This window comes from Cucurbita pepo, chromosome 4 (assembly GCF_057944985.1).
Source record: "Cucurbita pepo subsp. pepo isolate OVF chromosome 4, ASM5794498v1, whole genome shotgun sequence".
Classification (NCBI taxonomy): Eukaryota; Viridiplantae; Streptophyta; class Magnoliopsida; order Cucurbitales; family Cucurbitaceae; genus Cucurbita; species Cucurbita pepo.
Window position 1 is genome coordinate 7,717,380 of NC_141801.1, and position 13,554 is coordinate 7,730,933.

At 36.4% G+C, this 13,554-nt stretch overlaps 2 protein-coding genes across 3 annotated transcripts; one reads left to right on the forward strand and one right to left on the reverse strand.

The window, feature by feature from the left end:
- Positions 1-1,912: 1,912 nt before the first annotated feature.
- LOC111793291 (coatomer subunit gamma) lies at positions 1,913-9,650 on the forward strand. Of its 2 annotated transcripts, XM_023675114.2 has the most exons (18): positions 1,913-2,086; positions 2,542-2,639; positions 2,752-2,802; positions 2,987-3,100; positions 3,188-3,388; positions 3,481-3,582; positions 5,428-5,535; positions 5,613-5,846; positions 5,934-6,184; positions 6,333-6,504; positions 6,612-6,767; positions 6,865-6,915; positions 7,046-7,186; positions 7,257-7,454; positions 7,568-7,699; positions 7,788-7,961; positions 8,290-8,529; positions 8,864-9,650. In XM_023675114.2, exons 1-18 carry the CDS (start codon positions 2,041-2,043, stop codon positions 9,056-9,058), a joined length of 2,664 nt encoding a protein of 887 aa, XP_023530882.2. In that variant the 5' UTR covers positions 1,913-2,040; the 3' UTR covers positions 9,059-9,650. The 2 variants fall into 2 exon arrangements, with proteins under 2 accessions (XP_023530882.2, XP_023530883.2); XM_023675115.2 differs by lacking the exons at positions 1,913-2,086; positions 2,542-2,639; positions 2,752-2,802 and having other exon boundaries at positions 2,987-3,117.
- A 419-nt stretch (positions 9,651-10,069) lies between these two features.
- LOC111793886 (guanine nucleotide-binding protein subunit beta-2) lies at positions 10,070-13,293 on the reverse strand. The gene is made up of 6 exons (XM_023675953.2): positions 12,928-13,293; positions 12,701-12,795; positions 11,774-12,198; positions 11,132-11,483; positions 10,814-10,927; positions 10,070-10,339 (listed from the first exon to the last, which is right to left on the reverse strand). The coding sequence occupies exons 1-6, from the start codon at positions 13,031-13,033 to the stop codon at positions 10,304-10,306; spliced, it is 1,128 nt and encodes a 375-aa protein (XP_023531721.2). The 5' UTR covers positions 13,034-13,293; the 3' UTR covers positions 10,070-10,303.
- Between the last annotated feature and the right edge of the window lie 261 nt (positions 13,294-13,554).

Sequence of the window (13,554 nt, forward strand, 5' to 3'; positions counted from 1 at the left end):
CGTACTCTCAGATACCCTTGAAAATCCTAAACGTTTGGAGAGCAAAAGTTGTTTCCAAGGAAGGAGGAGAGTTGTATATGGGAATATAAAAGGTCTTTATGACTTTTACATTAAGGTAGAAATTTCCTTGCTAGAAATCATACCTTTTTCCAGCGACAATAAATGCAGCATAATATCTTTTCGTTTTGGCAGCAAAAATAAAAATCTTAGCATAAAATAAAAAAAAAAAAAAAAAAAAACTAAAATTTGAATCCTTACAGGAGGCCTATGCAGACCCACTCCCAAGTAAGAGCATACGTCTCTACTAGTAGAGACGTTGAAAACTCCGACACAATAGTGACAGACACTTTGTCTGTTAAGGGGCATCTTGCACTAACTTTGTTTGATTGGGGGTTTACCCCATTCTTTATATATGTTTTCGTTTGCTAATCAGACAGAAATTCAGTTAGAGCCTTTATTGCATGTACTCTATGTTAATACTGCAGTAGGAGTAGCTTAATTGCGAGGAATAGAGTGAAGGGGGTTAAGGGTCTATTCGAGGTAGACACTAGATATATCTTTGATAGTTGTTATATGAGTGATTTTGATGTAACATTCGGGATGGATTAGTTAGCCAAGAACAATTCGAGTATAGACTATCATCATAGAAAGAAAGTAGTGTTTTCACCACCGTCACAAACCAACTTCAAATTTAAGGGCACTTGTACTGGGGTAGTCTTTATGTTGAAAGTGGAGATGCTAATCTAGCTAGGAGTCTAGAGCATATTGGCTAGCGTCGTAAACACAAAGAGGAAAGTAAAAGTCTCCATACATCATTCTAATGGTGAACGAGTTGTCAGATGTATTTCTGAAAGTTTATCATGAGTACCCCTTTCTCGAACTGTAGACTTTTGCATAAAGCTCGAATCGAGTACTAGCCTTATCTCCAAGACCCTGTACCGCATGGCACGAGTATAATTGAAAGATCTCAAAGTACATTTACAAGACTGGTTAGATAAGGGTTTCATCCGCCCTAGCGTGTCCCTTTAGGGTGTGTCTGTGTTATTTGTCAATAAGAAGGATGTATTGATAATAATGTTCTCCATTCTACAAGATAGATTCTGGTCAGACTACCATCAAATTAAGACTATAGAGGGGGATGTCCTAAAGACAACATTCAAAACGAGATAAGATCATTATAAATTTGTGGTCAGGTCTTTTAGATTAACCAATGTCCTTATAGTGTTCATGGAGTTGATCAACCAAGTGTTAAAGAAATGTTTAGACACATTTGTTTATCGTGTTCATTGATGACACCTAGATGTATTCTAAAATGGACTAAGAACACAAGCTATACCTCTGGAAAGTCCTGACAATCTTAAGGGAGAACTTACTGTGTATGCAAAATTCTCCAAGTGTGAATTATGGTCACGGAAGGTCCCGTTTCTAGGGCATGTGGTGTCAAAGGATGGGGGTTTCAGTGGACCCCAAATAGGTAGAAGTAATCACCAAGTGGGCTTATCCCGACTACAGTTATTGAGGTAAGTAGTTTGGTGTTTCATACGAGACTTTGCCAAGATAGCCTCACTACTCTTCTAGTTGACCAAGAAGGGTGTCGTGTTGAAACACAGGTGAGTGACACGAGCCTAGTGCTCATGGTTTGAGAGGGTTTAGAAGATTATGTGGTTTACTGTGACGCCTCCAAGAAAGTTTTGGGGTGTGTGTTGAATGATTAGGAGTAGAATTGCACCTAACACGAATCAAACCATACGGGTTGGGTTGGGTTGGGTTACTCGGGTTTTTCGAACACCAGTAAAGCATGATATGAGGAAAGAGAAAAGGCATAGTGTGGGCCAGGCCCATATTGATTAAGCCCACAGCGTTGATTGAAGATGAAGGCCCAATCCATAGTTCAACTTCTGATGAGCTTTCACTTCAACCGAACAAACTTCAGCAGTTCAGCTTCTCTCTAGTAGTTGTTCTTCTTTGTTCACAGGCAGTTCAAAGCTTGCTTTTCTTTGCTGGTCGTCTCAAGATCTCTAAGATTCAAATCCTTCGCCCATGGCTCAGACTTTCATCAAGAAGGACGACGACCGCGATGACGAAGGTACTGCGCTTTCTCCACTCCCTCGAAGGTCCTTTCATTTGCACCCATAATTACTCTAATTCTTCTTCTCTCATTTCAATTTTACTTAATTCCTCGACTTGATCCTTCCGGACTTCTGGATCAGTCTTTTGGATGGTAGATCTATGTGTCTTCGTCGTTTGGTCTTGCCTTTTGCGTTATGTTTTAAACTTGAAGGAACTTGGTCTTTGAGTTCTATTTGATCCAATTTGGTTCCGTTTATTCTAGTTGAGTTGTTGGAATGCAGTTTGTAATGTGCCTGTTGCTTTGAATACGATATCGTTTTGTGTATTTTCCATCTCTGTTGTGCTTTTTTGTTAATTTGATGACTGGATAAGATAGTGCTGTTGTTTGGATCTTCTGTTCCGTTTGGGAATTGCAATTCTGTATCAGCACGAGGCAGTATGATGTTTACTCTTGGTTTCTGGCATTTACAGATGAGTATTCTCCGTTTATGGGGATTGAGAAGGGTTCTGTTCTTCAGGAAGCTAGGGTTTTTAATGATCCTCAGTTAGATCCAAGAAGATGCTCTCAGGTATAGGTTTTGTGCTATGGAATTACTTGCGATAGTTTCCCTCTGACTTCCCTCATACCACACAATTCTTCTGTATTCATATTTTCTGCCGGGTTCATGTCTTATTTTTTAGGTTATCACGAGGCTTTTATACCTTCTGAACCAGGGTGAAACCTTCACAAAGGTCAGTTTGATGTTGTCTTGGTGTCTCATTTCTTCTTTTTTCCATTTAATAGCACATCCTTCATAGGTATTAGTATTAGTTGATGCATTTTCAATGCGTTATTTTTCAAGGATGTTGAGTTTGACTGATGGATGTTTGTATAATTTGTTCAAATGTTGACAATGCACAACAATCTTGTTAACAGATTGAAGCCACCGAAGTTTTCTTTGCTGTGACAAAGCTTTTCCAGTCAAGGGATATAGGGTTGAGAAGAATGGTTTATTTGATGATAAAGGAACTGTCTCCATGTGCTGATGAGGTTAACACCATAATCAGGTTAACTTGAATTTTTCTGTAGTTGTACATTCAAAATTATGAACTGACACATTTCATTTCATTTTTAAAGGTTATTATTGTGACTAGCTGCCTAATGAAGGACATGAATAGTAAGACTGATATGTATCGAGCAAATGCCATTCGTGTGCTTTGTCGGATTACAGATGGAACCCTTCTTACCCAGATCGAGAGGTATCTGAAACAAGCAATTGTAGATAAGAATCCTGTGGTAGCTAGTTCTGCCTTAGTTAGTGGTATTCATTTGCTCCAGGTATTAATTTTCCAAACACAAGGATATGCATCTATGAGCAATTTTTTCTATCATTTTCTCTTACATTTCTTCTTTGCAACTTCTAATGGCAGACAAATCCAGAAATTGTCAAGCGGTGGAGTAATGAGGTCCAGGAAGCTGTTCAGTCAAGGGCAGCACTTGTTCAATTTCATGCTCTTGCCTTACTTCATCAAGTATGTTAGATCATCCTCTTGTGTCCGTTTTTGGGTGTTATGTTGAATGCTGGAGAATGTTATTGAATTGAACTTCATCATTTAATGGTTGCAGTGCATAGAAATTTAAAAATTTTGATGTTAATTTGTGCCATCAAGTTTTGATAAATATGCATTTTATTTTCTGTGATTTTCCTAATGGAAAGAGGAAGAGTGGAGGTATTTTTTTTTTCTTTTTATTTATAAAGAAGACTAAATACTAGCCATTATTGTTTCTAGCTGGAGCGTGAGTGTACATATACGATTATGGCATTTTGTTGGTAATATCTAAATATTCAATATTTAATGGTTTTATCAAAAGGAAAAAAGTATTTATTTCTGATTAAGTTTTAATCTTTTGACTAATTTTATCTAATACATGGGAGATGATCTTAGCCAATTAAATGTAAGAACCTTCATAAGCTCCTAACCCTTAGTTCACAAATGCAAAAAAACCCCAATCAATTTGATTTCATTCTAAGTGATTGTAACTCTTGGGAATTTGATCTAACAATCTGATTGAAGAATAAGACCTTTAGATCTAAATATCCAAGAACCTCAAAATGGTAAGGAATCACTCCAAGGGAAAGTAAGATCCAGATTATCTTGTTGATCGAATATCGCAAGGCAAGAACATTTATTTGTGATTTGAATCACTCCACAAGCAAGATTAATCATGTCAGACTTGAATGATTCTACACACAAAACCTAAACGGCATAGAATTGCAATAGCCCTTGGCCAAAAGAAAGCACAAAAGCTCTTTTTACTACATTTCCCAAGTCTACCTTACAAAGTCAACATACATGACTTTATATAGCTTCAAAATGAAGACCCTTGACTTTCTATGAGGTATCTCAAGAGTTGTAACTTTCATACTTTATGGCCCTAATTAGCCATTGTGTAAATGTAACCTTAAAGTAAATAAAATGTCTTAAAATACATCAATAAAATACCATAACTCTAGATTATTCATCCACCGAAAATTTGTAAGCATCCAAGAATGAATGAAGTTTCATTCTTCTTTAATGAGGCATGAATTGCAACTTCTTGTGATAATTTGAACACTTTTGCATTGATTGAGATGTCTTGGTTTATATCATTCTCCACTCCAAGAGGATTCATCCTCGATTCTATATGTGAAGTTCATATTGCATGATTGAGATGCCTTGGTTCATATCAGATGATACCAAAAATTGTTACATGTTTAGTGCAATATAATATGAAAATTTGCGTTTAGAATTAAAAAAGATTCTATGAGTATTTGTCGACATTGATAATCCTATCATTGTCATATTTGGCCTCATCCATTATTTCTGCCTATGTAATGTTTTTTTCTTGAAGCATTCATGTTTGTTCTCACTTTGATTATTGAGGTATTTTTTATTAATTTTTCTTTTTGGAGGATGGTATTTCTTGTTCTTATAATCTTTTTTGTTGTGTACATAATTTCAAGCAACTAGATTCCAGTCACATGTACCTGTAAATAACTTTTCGATAAAAGAAATAACTTTTCAATAAAAACATAAAGTACACAGGTTTCACCCTGAGATGAAGGAAAGGAGAGATAATGAAAGGGATATTTATGATGTGTGATTATTGTCTTCCACTTTGCCTTTGAGATTGGTCATTTTGTTACTGTTTTATGATTACTCTTTCTGGAGTACGTTTTTTAGCAGCCACTTTTCCCTGTTGTGGGTTGGCTTTTTATCCCCCATCATCCACTCTTTTTTGTTCCTTTCCATACCAATGAAATTCTGTCCTTTTTTCTAAAAGAAAGATTCTGCTTATGCAATCTGATGAAATTATAATTTGTTTTCTACTTGCAGATACGTCAAAATGATCGTCTAGCTGTTAGCAAACTGGTTACTAGCCTGACAAGGGGTACTGTTCGGTCTCCGTTGGCTCAATGTCTCTTGATTCGCTATACCAGTCAGGTATGTAATTTCCTTCTTCTTATACATGACGGGGCTTTGCTTCTTGTTCATTATCTTATTTAGGGTTTTGCAAGCAGGTTATTCGTGAATCAGCTACCAGTACTCAAACTGGTGATCGGCCGTTCTATGATTTTCTTGAGGGTTGCCTTCGGCACAAAGCAGAGATGGTGATCTTTGAAGCTGCCAAAGCAATCACTGAGCTGCAGGGTGTGACAAGCCGAGAATTGACTCCAGCCATTACTGTTCTTCAGCTTTTTTTAAGCTCCTCAAAGCCAGTGCTGAGATTTGCTGCTGTTCGCACTTTGAACAAGGTAACATCTTCAACTATTCACTTTTCAAACATGATTCATTTTCTGTTCATTTCTCTTTTGATATTTTGAAAATATATTGTCTTGCAGGTGGCAATGACTCATCCATTGGCTGTCACTAACTGCAATATTGATATGGAGAACTTGATTTCTGATCAAAACAGAAGCATTGCAACTCTTGCAATAACCACACTTCTAAAAACAGGAAATGAAACAAGTGTGGACCGTCTGATGAAGCAGATAACAAATTTTATGTCAGATATTGCAGATGAGTTTAAAGTTGTTGTGGTAGAAGCTATTAGATCTTTGTGTTTGAAGTTCCCATTGAAATATAGATCTCTGTGAGTAATATCTTACACGTTTTTTTGTCTTGTCTAAAAAAATATCTTTCAAGAATTTGTGATTATTCAATATTATATGTTATATTATTTCAGGCAATATATGTTTGATTTATGAGTGTTGGACATCTTTCTTTTGTCACTTTTTTAGGATGAATTTCCTTAGCAACATTCTTAGAGAAGAAGGGGGCTTTGATTATAAAAAAGCTATTGTTGATTCAATTGTGATTCTGATAAGAGATATTCCTGATGCTAAAGAGAGTGGGTTGCTTCATTTGTGTGAGTTCATTGAAGATTGTGAATTCACCTATCTTTCGACACAGGTTATTCACACATTTTTACATTATTTCAGGATCTGTTAAGCTCTAATTCTTATTGCCTTCATGTTCTACATGATCTTTATAAGTTATTTAATTTCCCATAATATCAGATCCTTCACTTTCTGGGGATTGAAGGACCCAAAACATCTGATCCTAGCAAGTATATAAGATACATATACAACCGAGTACATCTTGAAAATGCAACTGTTCGTGCCAGTGCTGTGAGCACATTAGCAAGATTTGGTGTTACAGTTGAATCGTTAAAGGTACAAATTCCGTCTCCCTTTCTTGTAAGTTGTATGAACTCTATTTGTTATTCTTATCACTCAACTAACTATGTTGCTTTTACTTCTCTCTGTACAGCCCCAAATATTTGTTCTGTTGAGACGATGTCTCTTTGACAATGATGATGAGGTATCTTATTTGTCACAATTGTTGAGGTTTCCATGCGTAGATTGTTTTAAAAACTCTGGCGTACTTTAGATTTGATACCATTTTTATATATGGTTCTAGTTTGAAACTGTATATTGAATTTCTTGTACAGGTTCGAGACAGGGCCACCCTATACTTAAAAACACTTGGAGATAATGATGCAGTTACTGAAACTGAGAAGGATGCCATTGACTTCCTTTTTGGGTCTCTGGATGTCCCACTGATCAATCTAGAAACAAGTTTGAAGAATTATGTAAGTTATTTCAGTGAGTTTATCAAGTACCATGGAGATCATCGCTCATGTGTTCTGCCTATGGATGTAGGAGCCTTCTGAGGAACCTTTTGACATTGATTCTGTGCCCAAGGAAATCAAGTCTCAGCAACTTGCTGAGAAGAAAGCCCCAGGTAAAAAGCCAACCGGCCTTGGTGCTCCTCCAACTGGCCCAGCAGCCACTGTTGATGCATATGAGAAGCTTCTTTCTTCGATTCCACAATTTGCTGCCTTTGGGAAGCTTTTCAAGGTTCGATTGTTTCTATCCTTAATCATGCATGGTGGTGTTTGCGCTATATATGTATATATATTTTTATTAGTACTTCTTCAATGTTGAAATTGTGATGGTATTGATCTTTTCAGTCATCAGCACCTGTGGAACTTTCAGAAGCAGAAACGGAATATGCAGTTAATGTTGTTAAGCATATTTTTGATAGCCACGTTGTGTTTCAATACAACTGCACTAATACAATTCCAGAACAACTACTCGAAAATGTATGGGCTAATTCAAGGAAAATAGCATTCTTTTCTTTTTTGGTTAAACTGCATCCAGATTTGTATAATTATTTCTGCCTCCTGCCAGGTCACTGTTGTTGTTGATGCGTCTGAAGCAGAAGAATTCACTGAAGTGATATCCAGACCTCTCAGATCACTTCCCTATAATTCACCTGGACAAACCTTCGTGGCATTTGAGAAGCCTGAAGGGGTTCCTGCTGTTGGGAAATTTTCAAACATGTTGAGATTTATTGTTAAAGAGGTAATTTGCAGAAATTTTATTAAACCAGAGTTTGCGAATATCACAATTTGACGTTAGCGCATCTGCATACTATTATTTCACCAAAAAAAAAGGAAAAAAAAAAAAAAAAAAAAAGAAACTGGGAATAGAGATTCGGTAGCACAGGAAAAATATGGGCCTGAGTGAGAAATTGAATATTTCTAATTTAATTCCGTTGTTAGTTTTGAGTTAACTCATGAATTTAACCTCCTTGAAAACTATATTTGGAGATAAAATTAGTTCGTGAAGTATGCTCGTTACCAAGCATCTCCAAATGATTTTGATTTCGTATTTCACTTCTTTGGTCTAGGTTGATCCAAGCACTGGGGAGGCTGAAGAAGATGGAGTGGAGGACGAATATCAGTTGGAGGATCTGGAGGTTGTTGCAGCTGATTACATGTTGAAAGAAGGAGTCTCTAATTTTAAAAATGCATGGGATAGCTTGGGTCCGGACTGCGAGAGAGTTGACGAATACGGTCTTGGACCAAGGGAAAGCTTGGCTGAAGCTGTAGGTGCTGTCATAAATCTTCTCGGCATGCAGCCCTGTGAGGTTAGTTTGTCGTATTGCATAATCATCCAGGGAAAATAATTTGACTACGATTTTATTAAGCTTATATTTGTGCAGTTTGAGATTCGAAAACCTTGATATGAATGCTTTGCCAAATTCCATAAACTACTTTTTGAAAAACTTCTTTTTTCAGTTTTCAAAACTTAACTTGGATTTTGGACTTTGAATACATATATGAAAAATAAACCAAGCGAAAACAAAAGTTCACTATTGTAGTGTTTATAAGCTTAGATTTTAGATAATTTTAATTCATGGATTAGCAACTATTTTGAATTATTGGTCTTTCCATTCAATTCATGTTTGCTCTCTCTTTCAGGGAACCGAGGTTGTTGCAAGCAACTCGAGATCACACACCTGCTTGTTGTCTGGAGTATACATTGGCAACGTGAGGGTACTTGTGCGATTATCGTTCGGAATCGATTCTTCAAGAGAGGTTGCAATGAAGCTGGCCGTTAGATCATCTGATGAAATTGTTAGCGATGTCATTCACGAGATAGTTGCGAGCGGCTAGTTGGAACTGCAAGGAAACTAAATCTTATTCATTTTTGTTTGTGAGCAAAATTAAGGTCACAGGTTTCGGGATGGGCTACGAAAAGGGTCAAATCTTGTATAAAGAGTTTTGAAGTTTGAGGCAAACTCCATTCAGGACATGGGCATCATCGTCATGGGAGCGTTTGTTGAATTAGTTTGAGTCTATATCTGCTCATCCCTGTTTTAATGGTCGACTTTGAGAGTCATTTCCTCATCTTGCTATTCGACAAGTCTCGCTCCGTCGTGCTCTTCCCTTAGTAAAAAAATGACTGATATGGTTGTCCTTGTTACTCACTCCGTGTCTATTATATGTGAATGTGATGGTTTTTCTCAAATCGATCTTCCGAGTACCGTTTGCCTTTCTCACCGAAGTCAGCATTTGTTGGTTTGAGAAGCTGTCAAAGTTGAATTAATGAGGGTTATGCTGCTACTTGAGTTTAGTTGATTGATGAGTTGTGGTGGGCAAGGAATTTAACTTGTTGGATGTCTATTAGCAAATTGTTGTATTTTTTGTGATGTAAAAATGTTTGACAAGCATACTTGAATAAATGAATTTTCTTTTTTAGGTTAAATTACAAATTTAGTTGTCTTTTTATTTTTGAATTTTGAATTTTTTTTTTTTATTTTAATTTTAAGGTTTTATTGAATATAAAATTTAAATTTATATATAATTAATTAATTAATTTTAAATTTTTTGAATTATTCAGAAAACTTATTAGACAAAATTGATTTTATTAGATATGTTTTAAAAGTTAAAAAATGAAATAGTTTCAATTTTTAAAGTTTGGATAATTTAATGATAATTTCATTTTAAAAACCGGCTTCTTTTGAACCAAAGAAAAAAGAGATATATATATATATATATATATATATATATATATATATATATATATAGTGTTAAAAAAATAGTCTCTAATTCAACCATTTTCAGCTATACCCAATAATAACTGAAAAATTGCATTACATTATTATTTATCATATAGTAAAAGGAGACAAGAAAGAAGAAAGCCATTTTCATCATATATTTGTTTGGAATAATCAATCATGTTTGTTAATGCTCTGAGATGGTCTAATTTGGAGAGAAGACGACTATGGATTTACATACCAACAATACAATTTGAAGGGTTTCACGATGAGTTTGCATCCATACACTAAACACAGCCCTCCCCACCTTGCTTGCAGTCAAGGAAGGCTTTTTTTTACACAAAATACGCCTCTTCCCTCCTTAATTTACCTTCCTCTGACCTCCAAAAGCCCAAATCTACATACATGTAATGCAAAAATTAAACATATATACTTTATGAACTTGCTACTAATTATCCGAACTAGATTTTGATTATTGATATGCTAACTATTATCGTTCATCAATCAGCAGAAAGGGTCTCGGACTGTTTCCGATCACCATAGAAGTTTAATTGATTAGATTACAAATTTGATTTCTATGGTTTGAAGAAGAAGGTTGAAAATCAGTATCAGTCTCTTTCGTTTTCGAAGTTAAAATTCATCGAACCATAAATTTTTATTTCATGAAATCGCAAAAATGACTTGGACATTTATAGTTAAATATGTAACCACTAAGATATTATCTGTTTTAGTCCGTTATGTATCGTCGTCAACCTCACGATTTTAAACGCGTCTGCTAAGGAGAAGTTTCCACACCCTTAAAAGGAATGCTTCGTTCCCCTCTCCAACCGAGGTGGGTTTTATAGAATACCATGTTAACAAACATACTAACCTTCAGGTTTGAATCCCAACTTCCTGTACATAAAGCACTTCCATCAGCAGACAAACCCAAGCAAGTAATTGGCCCTTCATGTGAGTTGTGAAGTGTTCCCAAGTTCAAAACCATCTGCAATCATCAAAATTAATGATAGGTATCATTTCACCCAAATATATAGCCTGCTAAAGGATCCAGTAAGATTTAAAGGAAATTTCTTTTTTAACTTAGGTATGCTACCGAAAAGTATTCGACAAGAGGTTCGTCGTCTTCATGGACGTATTTTGAACAAGGTGGATGTTCTAGTATTCTTATTGACATTAAAACATGAAATACCTGTGCAAGTAAAGTGTCCCACACATAGCAATCGCCATTTTTGTATCCAGCAAATAAAAGCCTTCCAGATATAGAGAATGCAATGGAGGTTACATGTGGGTTGGTATCATCGCTGTGCAGCTGATGGTAAACTTGGAGAACATGCCCAGTTCTGATATCATATAGTCTGCAAGTTCCATCATCAGAACCAGTTCCAAACCGGTTACCATCCGGAAAGAACTTTACTGTATTAACATCTCCATCGTGTCCGTGGAATGTCTGCACTGCTCGACTAGCTACCCGAGTGTCCCAGAGGCGAGCAGTTGTATCACAAGAACCAGAAATAAATGTGTTGGATCCGCTAATAGATACACTAAAACATGCATAAAAACAAAATAGTCAAACAACTACAGAAGTAATATGAATAATCAAATATACATGTATTCGCATTAGATAATTATAATCATCCATCTTTACAACATAAATCAAATGGGCTAATGGAAGGGAAAACGTAATATAAGCAAGAAAACAAGTTAATGAAACAAATTGCATAGTCATAATGGAACTTTATATCATACCATAATAAGCCCAGACAACCGAATTCCAATGAACTCGATTGTTCATCTCTAAATGAAATTCATAAGGATGTTATGAGAAAAATACCTTGATACATCTGCTGTATGCCCGGATTGAAATTCGCCTCCAAAAACAGACGTTCGAAGTCCAGTAGTAATATCCCACAAGACACAAGTCTGATCCCCAGAACCAGTAATGAGGTGATTATCATCATCTGGAACATATTGACAACAGGAAACATACCCTTTATGCCCGCTAAGAGTTCTAGACACAGGCAGATTCCCATCCCTGTCATTTGGAGAGTTGAGGTTGAAGATAGAACAAACACTGTCAAGACCACCACCCGCTACAGATTGACCAGAAGGCGAGAAAGCGCAAGTCATGACCCATGGACAAGGTAGCTTTATGGCATGAGTCTTCTGGCTTGTTAGAGCATTCCACACTATTAAACGCCCATCTTTAGATGCACTGACAATTCGATTCCTCTCCGAAGTCCAATCCAACGAGTACACCTGCAGGAGTTGCAGCAATTATTTTCCAACCCCAATGGAGAATCTCAGAGTTAAATTGAAGAGAAACAGAGACTTGATCATCGAATGAAAAACACCGAAGCGCAAGAGTAGAAACCATTTTTGATATCTAGGCTCTATAGTTTAGACAATGAGTTGAGTACCATTAAATGACATAAACAATCGGAGTAAGCTATCTCTTGTAGATAGTTTCTAATTCCATCATTTTGCTTATAGGCCTATCCTCCCTACAAGACTATGAAGTAATAAATGAACTAATTAAACAATCCCTACGAAATCAGCTACTCTCAACCAGATAATCCAGAAAAAAACACTTTCAATGGTATCATGATGTAATTCAATCCTAACATTCTTCCAACATTCGTTTACACTAAAGCAATGATTTAAGATCTTGTTCACGACACAGTAAGAAGATTTCTACAACAGTCAACGTTAAAAAAAGAACACGGCTATCCTCGAAGTTATCCACAAAAAGAAAACGTACCTTTCCAGTATGACCCTGCAAAGTCCTACAGCAGACGAGATCCGTAGCTCCGAAACAGACGGGACGCTTCCCCTGAGACCTCGCAAACGCAGCTACTGCAGAATCAACCACCAAAACGGATGAGATCTAAACCAACTAGCAACAACATAATCATCAATCAGAAGAGGAAAAAAAAAAACAACACAGCCGAATAAAAAAAGAAGTTACAGAGTGATCAAGAAGCTCACCGTCAGTGTCGAGCAACGAACGCCTCTTCTCTTTCAAGCGTTCTCTGAGAGAGTTGACCATCTCAATGGCCGCCACATGCCGCTCCTTAAGCTCGGAAACAGACATTTTGCTTGAAAACAGAAACTTCAACCAAGAAACGCCATCGACACGCCCAAATCGAGCTTCAATGAAGCCGTAAACACTGAAATGAGAGAGGAAGAAGTGAAATTAAGGCGAAATCGTCGAGAAATCTAGGGTTTAACTAGGGTTTACAGGTGCAAGAATGGGCGAAAAGATTGAAGATCGTCTGTGAAGAAGAAGAAGAACAGAGGGAATTTTTGGGCCGATCGAGAGGAAGACGAAAAGAGACGAAGCAAAGCTGAAAAAATGAAGATTTTATTTATTTTATTTTATTTTATTTTATTTAAATTTTACTGTAAGCCGCCGGGCCCACATTGTCCCACGTGTTGTACTAATAACAGGTGTAAAGACACCGTGTCATGTGGGACCACCAAGGCTCTAATCCCACAAAGCCAACTCCATGTTACTATAATTAAGTTCATTTATTAGCCCCAAATATAATTATTATACTTCATTTCTAATTTAATTAAAATCTAATAATTACATTTTATAATTTGATGAAATTC